The 10,926-nt window shown below is 40.6% G+C and overlaps 1 protein-coding gene across 1 annotated transcript in view; it reads right to left on the bottom strand.

Annotated features, from left to right (window-relative positions):
• abcb6b (ATP-binding cassette, sub-family B (MDR/TAP), member 6b) overlaps positions 1-10,713 on the bottom strand; it is a 31,183-nt gene extending 20,470 nt beyond the window's left edge. Inside the window, exons 1-10 of the mRNA XM_035677203.1 lie at positions 10,654-10,713; positions 9,065-9,266; positions 4,246-4,338; positions 4,051-4,127; positions 3,140-3,255; positions 2,861-2,982; positions 1,954-2,063; positions 1,559-1,624; positions 1,252-1,377; positions 146-222 (exon numbers count right to left, since the gene is read on the bottom strand). Of these exons, the coding sequence (XP_035533096.1) occupies positions 146-222; positions 1,252-1,377; positions 1,559-1,624; positions 1,954-2,063; positions 2,861-2,982; positions 3,140-3,255; positions 4,051-4,127; positions 4,246-4,338; positions 9,065-9,266; positions 10,654-10,713 (1,049 nt within the window). The remainder of the gene's footprint in view (positions 1-145; positions 223-1,251; positions 1,378-1,558; positions 1,625-1,953; positions 2,064-2,860; positions 2,983-3,139; positions 3,256-4,050; positions 4,128-4,245; positions 4,339-9,064; positions 9,267-10,653) is intronic.
• Positions 10,714-10,926: the final 213 nt, after the last annotated feature.

Here is a 10,926-nt window from a genome sequence, read left to right as displayed (position 1 = left end):
CACTATTTCTTTTAACACATGACCATACAGCAGCTTAAAGGGAAACTGGTTCGCCTCAGCCTTTTATTGTAGCTTTGAAAATAATGTAATGGGGTTTTTCATCAAGAGAGTGATGAATCACAGACCTCCTGTACATTAATCTCACCTGTAGTAGGTACCAAACCAGTTGAGAGGAGTGTACAGCTGGATGATGTAGGTTCCAAACAGAACATAGTCTCCGACCTGAGGAAGAGTTAACACATACAGCTACTGAACATTAAGCTACAGAGACAACCTGGTCCTATAATAACTGAAGGTTACTGTAACCAACTGGGGACAAACACAAAAGTGAGACACACAAACACACACACAGGTGATCACAATTTAACTGTGGCTTCTAAAGCAGACTGGCTGCACCAGTGATAATTTATATGTGTCCTAAGGTCATATAACCAAGGTGGCGTACGTCCTGTTTAATTTTCTGACATGAATGATTCTCATGTCCAAGTCTCTAAAACTATGTCACAGTCCTGGTTGAGTCATTGTAGTCAGATCTGAGATCTGAATTACCAAGGCCACAGGTAAGTCATGTCATGTCTGATCTGATTCAGGTCATGTGTGAGTCAGTGAGGTCATGTCTTTGTCGACATAATGTCTGATTTCTCTAAAAACTTGGGATTTTAACCAGATGGACGTGGCCCTGATTTGTTGTTTTTGTTCAGGCCCGGTGGATTCTTGCAAATGCCATTAGGAGTATGAAGAGGAACCTGATTTTTTCACACATAATCTGTCTCATGTTCTACTCTCAGGATAAAGTGAACGTTTAAGGAAATATGTCAATAGTTACTTACTACAGCTTTAATAAAGCACTTTGTAATTCACGGTTAGGTTTAAGTATTTGCTAACTTATCCAAAAAGGGAAGAGACAACGCAATGCAAGGCTTCAAAAACATGCATTAGACACACAACAGTCTGTGTGACACAGGATGTAAGGCACAGCCCCCGGGAGTAATACCAAGTTTCCCTAGGAGTCACTCTCAAGTCTGAGTCATATGGTCAAGCAAATGGCACAGTCACAGAGGTCATGTTGAAGTGAACGGGATGATGTCCAAGTCATCACAGTCAAGTCAGAGACACAGAGGTCATGTCTAAGTCATTGTGGATCTGATCCATGTCAGTGAAGTTTACTACTCAAGGTGAACTCTCAGTGGGATCAAGATCTTAATACTGATTTTTAACTTGGATTCTCCAGGCTTTACACTCTTCTCTCACCTGGAATTGTCCCTCAGAGACCAGGTAGGCACAGAGCAGAGAGCCAGCCAGCAGTCCTGATCCTATGATGATGTTCTGGGTTTGATTCAGCAGAGCCAGGGACGCTGAGCTCTTCCACTCACAGTGCTACACAAACGCAACCAGCACACATACAAAACACAATAACAAAACAAATATAGAAAAATAACTTAATCAATTTTCAAGGATTTGAATTGTTTTGAACTGAAGCATACTAGCAGGGTATTTTACATCCACATGTGAAAAGCAGATGTGAGTTGTCTATCTGCTATCGTAACTGTTCACTTACCTGATATTTCAGAATGGCTTCCTCAAAGCAGCGGACTTCATAATCCTCAGCATTGTAATATTTTACCTGTGAAAATACATCAAATACAGCAAAGCAGAGAGTGAGGACTGAAACACCCCGAAATTACCTGCAACTGAAATATCTTATGTTCTAAAAACATCTGGAAAACACTACAAGTGGAACGTCTCAGAAGATCCTGGATGTCCCAGAGGGACAAATGTACCAATGTGGGATTCCTTGTGAGGCTACATGATAGGTGGATGTTTTTATAAGCACGACAGACTGCACCTGGGCACAGCTGGATGGGACGTTGGGTGTGGTTTACTCCATTAGAGATACAGTGTGGAGGTATTTTTTAGCCGTAAAATGAACAGGAAGTGTGTGGCGTTATCTACCGTCTCAAAGTTGAGCAGTGAGTCTACGGCTCTGGACTTGGCCTTGTTGTCTTGATTGTTCATCTCTCTCCTGTATTTGGTCCTCCACTCTGTGATCAGGATGGTACAGGCTGCAGATATATGGTACAGATTGGTTGATATCAGTTTGGAGCTGCATTTGACATGTCACGAAGCAAGAGGTAGGACCTACAATCATTTTTACAATTTACATATTGTACATGGAGTGTTTATTTATTTGGTCTATTCTAAATTAACCAAATGGAACTGAGTTTTGGGTTACACACTACAATAACTGAACCTTTCTAGGCAGCTGGAGATCACAAAATCACAAGCTAACCACAGTGGTTTGGGCCAATCAGGAACTACTGGCAGCTACAGCATGAACTACTGGCGTGGTTTTCACAACAACAATGGCGGTCAGTGTATATGAAAGTGCCTGCCCTTTTCCAAATAGTTTCCAACAATTATTTCACTGATGGTTCTGTGTAATAAACCATCTAGCGCAAGTTAAAATTACCATTGCAATACCAGCATACACCTGTCCCTTCTTCTATGGAGGCCGCCATGTTGAAAAGACTTGTTTCTACAGTAGCCCAGAACGGACAAACCAAATGCTGGCTGTAGATAGGGCCGCCCCCATTGTTTCTCCTACACACTTGGAAGGTGATCAGTAATCGGTTATTTGCCTGCCAGATGCTACTAAATCCTCCACAATGGTCCTTTAATTATATGGCATTATTGCGATTTAAGAAATGGTTGTTATAATGACAACCAAAGAAAGGATTCCATGAGGAAATCAACTTGGATAATTTAAAATTAATAAGATATCAAAGTCTAGATGAGCAGAAAAATGACTAAAACAAGAGAAAACACACGCTCACACTCATACACACACACATGGACTCACTGAGGTAGACGACCATGCAGGCGAAAACGATGAATCCAAACCAGACACTGAAGTAGGAGACGAAGTAGATGATGGCAATGATGATGTCACAGATGGTGGGAAGGATACTGAACAGGATGTAGCTAAAGACAAAAACAATCACCCACTGTTACTCACCCACTATATTTGTTGTTTACCATAGTCACATTGAACCCGAGAAGAAACTCGTCATGTTTTGGTAACTGAACCCCGCTCATGTGAGGCTCAATGTCTCCACCCGTCTGCCTTGTCCCGTCCTACCTCAGCAGGTTGTTGATGGAGGAGGTCCCTCTGTCGACGCTCCTCAGCACGTCTCCGGTGCGTCTCTCCAGGTGCCAGCGCAGAGACAAAGCATGCAGGTGGGAAAACAAACACACCTAAAGTGGGGAGGGAGAGGGACAGAGACTTCCACTCATGTGACTATAATACAACAGTTACTCACTGAGACCATGTCCAGTGTAAGCCCGTTACATCTGAGTTTTCTTTTGCTGTTCTCAGACAACTTCGCAAGCGTAAAATGATAACTCAGTCAAATGGATTTACTTTACTAACATGGAGCCATGGAAAACAGACGCAGACAGAACATCTGGCCACAGAGATTATCTCTCCAGCTTTCAGCCTGCTCAGAGGACAGTGTTCTATGGGTTGAGCTGTAGGGCATGGCAGGGCAAGTATCCACATACCCTGACCACGGTGGGATCCTTGCCCATACGTATGTTTGGAAACTGTAAGTGTGTAAAGAGTTTGTGGAAAGATTGTCTCAGTACAACAGAGAATGGAGGGTTAACCTGCAGAGGCTCAGCAAAGGAGACAAGGTGTGACTACTCTATTCAAGATGACAGCTGTAATCCACAGTTTTGTCAACCCAAAGAGGGAGAAGACTAACAGATTGTCCAGTGTCTTCCTGAATAGTTCTCACGAGTAAACAATGCTTTGTGCTTAACTAAATCACTTTAGAGAGGATGTTGTTAGTAGGGTTAAGTGAAAAAAGTATCCGGTACAGATAATGGACTTCAATGGTCTATCATCAGAATACAGTGCATCAATATCAGTACTACAACAACCAAATCTGTAGGAAAAACAACTCAGAAAGTCGGACATTAAAGTGTAAGAATGAAAAGACCCAGGAAACATACAGAAGACAAAGTAAAAGAAGAAGAACTGAGTGGTACCTGAATGCCTCGGCTGGTAAACTGCTGAACTTTGATCCACATGAACTGCCGGAGGTTGCTGATGAACCCAGAGGTACCTACAAGGAGCAGAGAAGACATATTGACTTAAGCACACAGGCAGCTGCTTACATTCTATCACATACATTTTATTTTGTACACACATATTCCTCTAAATATGAACACACACTCGCGCACCTGCCCCTCCGCCCTGTAGGAACTTGAGCAGTGTGTAGATGCAGACGGTGGCGGTCAGTGAGGTCCAGCCCCCTCCTGCAGAGAGCTCATTCACTGTACACACACACACACAGATACACAGAAAGACATTTTCATTGTGACCATCATGAACTTTGGTTTTCACATTACAGCAGTGATAATCCTGATTATCTGTTGAACTTTCCCACAGTGGAAGCCAACCAAACACGCACACCAGGGGTGGAAAGTAACTAAGTACTCAAGTTTGTAAGTACAGTTTTAAAGGAACTTTACTTGCTTGCTGCTTTATACTTATACTTATACATACTACATTTATCTGACTTTACTACTGATAGAAAATCCCACTAAATTATGAATTGTATTTGGTGTATTGTTATAGGTTGAGATAAGACATGATTTATCCCTGTTGGGAAATTTATAAACTAACCAGAAGCACATCTAAAATCCTACTGATTACTTTTAGAGGCCAGACAGGTCTAGCACCTAGTTTTATTTCTGACCTTTTCCTTTCCTTTTTTTCCTTTTTTCCTCTGCAAAGGATTTTGGTTCCACGATGGAGGCTAAAGACTAAAGGAGACTGCTATATTAAAGCACCTGTCCTTTGGAACTGCCTACCTGAGAGAATAAATAAGCTAAATCTGTTTCATCTCTTAAATCCCAGTTAAATCCTGTGTGTTATGTTTTTAATCTCTTTATAATAGTATCTCTGATTGTTGGTGTGTTTTTGGTTACCTCTGTCTACCTCATATATTGCTTTTAATCTTTTTTTCTATGGCATTTTGGATTTTTATTATTAGTAGGGGTATATCATCACTAGCTGCAACATGAAAATGGTGAACACAATACGTATCAGTATGGAATCCAAGAACAGCCATGTTTGCAATTATTTTTAAGTTAATTTATCTTGTTATTTCTCTAGATAATGAGTTTATAACGACAAAACGGCTTTTGTTTTCTCAAGATCACAGGGTTATTATGGAGAACTGAAAAAAAAGTGTCTGGTTCATTTGATCACACCTGATTTCAGCCTTCAAGATCACTGTCAGGAGGAGAAAACAGTTGCTAGCAGAATGTAGATGAGAGTTAATTTAAACTATTAATTTCCTGCAGTGTGACAAGTGAGATTTATTAAATGAGCTCAAGATCACTGCAATGTTCTAATTCTGTTCATGCACTTTTTACTCATTTGGGTCAGTATTGAAATGAATTCCTTCATTCTATCTCTTGTTATTTATTTATTTTGAATTTATTTCAGTTTGTTAAGCAGCTAGCGACTGTGTAATTTTTCCCTATGGAAGCCATCCTATATTCACTACTACTGGAAAATTGTGCTGTGTTAAGCAACCAATATGAAATGTGGAAAGGCTATCTCGGGGTATCACAGACTATTCCTTTAAAAGTGAATTCCAAGGTTAAAGTCAAACGCTATGTTCTAAATGTGCAACATTTAATAAACATCACAGAATTGTGGGAAATGTACATAGAATTATTTTGGAGGGCTCTCATTTAGACCCAGCCCAATAAAACATGGTTACGCCCTTGATTATAAGTAACAAGAGGAAACAGCCTTTAGTTTTCTTGTGAGTTCGAGATAATGGCATTAAAAAAATATAATATAATTGCAATCATGGCTGTTCTTGGCTTTCGTACATCAATATTAAAATATACATTATTCTGCATAATGAGTACACTGTGCTAGTGAGTACTTCTTCCACCAATGACACACAAACACACACACACACACACACACACACACACACTGTCATCAACACATTCACACACTCCCCTTTTTGCCACACACACACACACTCTCATTCACATTCATTACCCTTTTTGTACAAGTTCTGGGAATCAGGAAGAAATGGAAAAACAGACAGAGATGAGGGGAGGAGGAGGAGAAGAAGAAAAACAGAAGACCCAGACAGAGATGAGAGAAAAGAAGGGAGAAAACAAGATATAAAAGATGGAGAGAAATGAATAAAGAAATGTGTATTCTACATTCTTTAACTTTCTAGTGTGTGTTTTCAGTGGGGGGTATTTTCAACTCTTTGGCACCGGGTCCTGGAGTCGGAGGGTGGGAGGCGGGGTCGGACCCAGAGACAAAACGTCCGTTGTACCGGTGTGTTAACTCCACGAAAAAGGCCGCTAATGCCGGCTAAGCATGACTGGCAGGAGGGGGTGACCTCCCAGAGAACCCTCCGCACACACACACATACACACCAACAACAACCCCCACCCCTCCGACACCCCTTCTACGCCTTCCTCATCAGACAAAGCAGCGCTCAGCTTCATTCTCGCAGCGCTGGCTCATACTTTCATGTTGCTCCAAAAGCCAAATGGGCAGTTTTTCTAAAGGGAAAAGTAGCTGAAGACAAACTGAATGCTGACTTCCTCTGAAGTGGAGACTTCTGGGTTGTTGCCTTGTGGTGGATGCAGTCCTGTGTACAAAACAGGGAACATAAGACCTTGGCAAATGATGACACCCCCTGAAAAAATGAAGGTTGCTTCTGCCTCCAACCAATCCTAAGATCTCATTCCACAGTAGCTGAGCTGTTGTATAACAAATGAATAAACCGGCACAAACTATTTTTGTCATTTCAACATCTAATTGGCTCATTTAGATTAAAATCCTGTACCTGATCATCACAGCCGGGCTGATTGTGTAAGGGCTGGACTGAGAGATTCTGTACTGAAGCTCCAGTGGATAACTGGCCATAAAGCCATAAAGGTAAAAATTTTCAAACCCAGCCCAGAAAAAGGTCTGGAAATCTTGCCCGACATTCATTAAAATACATCTTTACAAATACATATTGAAGCAAGAAAAAAAGAATCTGATGCATAAGAGTTTTATTGGAGTCAGCACACCAACAAAACAGTGAGTGTGGTTTCGGGACCGGACTGACTTTCTGCTCACAAACACCTTCTTATGTACTGAATTAGAACTCTTCCTTTGCTGATCATTCACCTGAAATTAAACCTTAAAAGGATTCAGAAACAATGATATAATCTCTTGAACAGGTTTCCCCCTAGTGGTTGGTTTTCTATATGCCCAAATTTGGATCTAATGCCATTTTTTTTAACATAGCGGAACTTGTCTTGACCTTATTTTTCTGTGGCTGCACCTGACATGATCTCACTCCTGGAAAGATGTCATTTTGGACTTCTTGACGAGTCTTATCAGCCCAGTGGCTTCTCTGATGACTGCAAAACTGCTGACAAAGCGTTTGTCGGCCCAACCTTGTTTCTTCTCCACTAGCTATTCTTGACCCTATCTCTTCTTCTTTTTAGGGATGCTACACACAGAGTCTCTCCATTCTGGACATAATTGTTTGCCAAACCTTTTTATTCCTAAACAGAGAACAGAAATGCTCTAAAAATACATTTTTTTGTGATTTTGAATAGGCAGCAACAGGGCACAACTCCTTCGCCATGGTTACTGGCTACAACTACAGCCTGCACAATACGCTACATGCTACATGCTACATGCTACACTATAGCTGTAGCAACCAATTAGTCCTCATCTCTCAGAGGTAAACTGGATCAATACTGTCCCTTGTGGCCTGAGATCAGAAAGTAACCACTGCAACTATGGTTGGCAAGTCAACAATTCCTCCAAAGGAAAAAAATTATCGGTTGTTTGTCCACTCTAGAACATCACATAGCAGCCTTATCTGATCTCTGTCAGCAGGATGATGTCCGTGACTGCCAAAACGTAACAAATCACCTGTACCATACACTACAGGTTGCTACTATCCAGCAACTCTAATCTCACGTAGCCAAATAGCATATAGACAAAATGCAATATGTTAAGTTAATATAGCAAGTTTAGCAAACTACTGTCATAAACTGTTTTTTCTTTGGCCCAATGAGATCAAATGAAGCAGCTGTTACTCCAAGACTGCAAATTTACAATAACTTGTTTCATTATTGTTTCCATTGTTGTAATTATTGTAAAAATAGGTATGGCCAAAGCACACATATTCTATTGCATTTGAATGCAATGCTTCTACGCATATGGCAATAAACTTGAAATTGTTGCCTAAACTTCCAGACAGAAGAAGCAACTGATAAACAGCTGCGTGGGGATCTTAACTGATTCTGTACTCCTACACTCAAATACATCATTCTTTGTATTTAGGGTTTAACACTAAAGCAGGGACACTGCTTGAGCTGGGGCAGCTTTCTCACAAACAGTTTCCACCTGGGCTTGTAGAAAAGGTTTGGGATAATGGTTGCACTAGAGGACAGCTCATACAGTAAACATGTGATCAATGACACAAAACACAATTAACTGTGGATGTACAATAGGCAGACTGTCTTTAAGCTCTGGTCCAACCTTCAATGACCTCACAACCCTGAGGGTAAGGACACAGGAGGAGACTACCCAGGAAGGAAGGACACAATCAATTAAGGGCATAAGGAAACAAGGGAGAGCACATTTCAAATCACTTGAGCACACTGCCATCTACAGTAAGGACAGTAAAATGCAGCAAATGGGCTTGGACAATAAGAGTTCAGTTGAGTTTTCCGACTTTTATATTATAATATTATACACAGAAAGAAATTAATTAAGTATATCATATTTTGATACTAAAATTTGATGCATACCTAAGTAGTTTAATGTAATTTCAGTGTTAAGTGCAATATATTATTCCATACTTTTGTTCTGGGTGACATTTCTTCCTGGAATTTTTCAGTTTGTGTATCACTACATTTCACAAGTGAACTACACATTTAGTGAACAAAGAAAGCTCAGATCTCTCCTTCATTTATAGCAGCTTCTCTGTTTCCGGCTGCTTACCGATGTTCTTGGAGTAAACAGGCACCAGCACATTAACCAGCCGCTCTGCAGCCAGCAGGCCAATGCACAGCAGCACGAGTCCCTGTAGCGCCACAGTGCCTTTGGGCCAGACATACGGCAGTAACAGTCTCACCTTCCTCCCAAAGCCTTGCCAGACAGATGGCAGGGAGGAGGAGGAAGAGGAAGAGGAGGAGTGTTGGATCTGCATGGAGAAGGAGGGAGAGGTGATGGGGAGACATGTATCAACAGTAGGCGTTAGCTGCAGCTACGTAGCTATCAATGAGTCCTCGTAAAACCAGATAAGTTCATTTAACTAAAAAACGTATTAAACTGATTACATCAAATTCTGTAAGTAAAACTAACTACATTTTGAAGGTCAAAAAAACATTCTTGATTAAGTAGCTTTATTAATTTTAAGTGAGAATGACTTAATTTTGTAAAAAAACCTAGTAAAGTTATTAATCAGGAATGCTTCTTTAACTTACAAAAACTAAGTTAGTGCCACTTAAATTACTAGTAAAAGTGTCTTAATCAAGAAAAAAGTGGGTTTGTGTTACTTAAAGATTTTGATTAAATCCGTTTCAACATCGATAATTACATTTATATTTTGTTTTACAGTGAAGCAACAGCTTAATGCTACCCCTAACAGCCAGAAAGCATAAATAACTTATGCAACTGAATTGAAAAGATTGAAGTGGTTGTTTTACCTAAACTGGTCACAAGGGGCAACAACGAGCCCATTCTACACTCAAACTAACTTGGACTATTGCCACACAAAAGTGAGATTTGTGATTTATCAAGTGTTTATTTTTAACACCATGTTTACGTTTCACAAGCTAGAGGTCAAGGATGATGGTTGGTTTGGCACATGCATGTCTGAATAACTTTCCCACCTCCAATAAAGAGCAGCACACATACACCTCATAAGATTCTCAAAAGGAAGCATGTGGTGTTAAAGGCGTCTACCTCAGTGGAAAAACATAAAAATTATACATATACGCCACACTTGCCTGTTGCTGGGATACGTAATTGCTTCCAGTATTAGAAATGGCTCTGATAATGCTGAAAATGCGTTATCGGGTATCGCGTATTGGCGGGTGCATCGCAATCTGGCATCAAAATTGGTATGAGGAAGGAACAATTGGTATCGAACATCAAATTTGATGCGGCAGAAAAGATAGTGTCTTTTTAATTGCACACATTCTTCAAACCGGTGCTAAAATACAACTTGACCACCAACAGTTCAGTGGAAGATTGGGGTATGTTATGCTAGTAGAGGCTAATGATCAAGCAGAGTAAGCTTCTGTAAGCTCCTTCACGCTCCTCCACACCCTCGGATTCGTTTTCATTTTCAGACTGAACCCAGAGTTCACTCCATTTGGTGCCACTAAAGGCTTTTTTGCCACATAAGTAGTACTCCCCCAGCCCTGTAAACAGACTTTGACCTCTCCTTTAACAAAGTGAACCTTCTGTCAATTGAACACAAGGTGTAAAACTAATTATACACTTGACAACTGAGGCTTTAGTGTCAGTCTGTGTCTGAAATCGAAAATAAATAAACTACTAATTACTAATTTGTAAGAACTTACCTCAACCTTTATGGCTCCTCTTTTTCCTCCTCTTCCACTCTTTACAGTGATGTCTGCCATCTGATTCCCCTCCAGCTTATTGTGGAGTAAAACTCATTCCTTCAGCAGCAGAACAACTACAAGCCACACACACACACACACACACACTAGTTACAGGATTAGCAGCAGATATTTCATTAACTGGAGCTGCATTAGGGCTGGAGAGTTTAACCTGCTGCGATGGTTTTTAAAAGCAGTCAGAGTGACTCTATACATACACACACACAAACACAC

The sequence above is a fragment of the Morone saxatilis genome, unplaced genomic scaffold (assembly GCF_004916995.1).
Source record: "Morone saxatilis isolate NCDOM2014 unplaced genomic scaffold, NCSU_SB_2.0 Contig5, whole genome shotgun sequence".
Lineage (NCBI taxonomy): Eukaryota > Metazoa > Chordata > Actinopteri > Moronidae > Morone > Morone saxatilis.
This window is presented reverse-complemented; position numbering and strand designations above follow the sequence as displayed.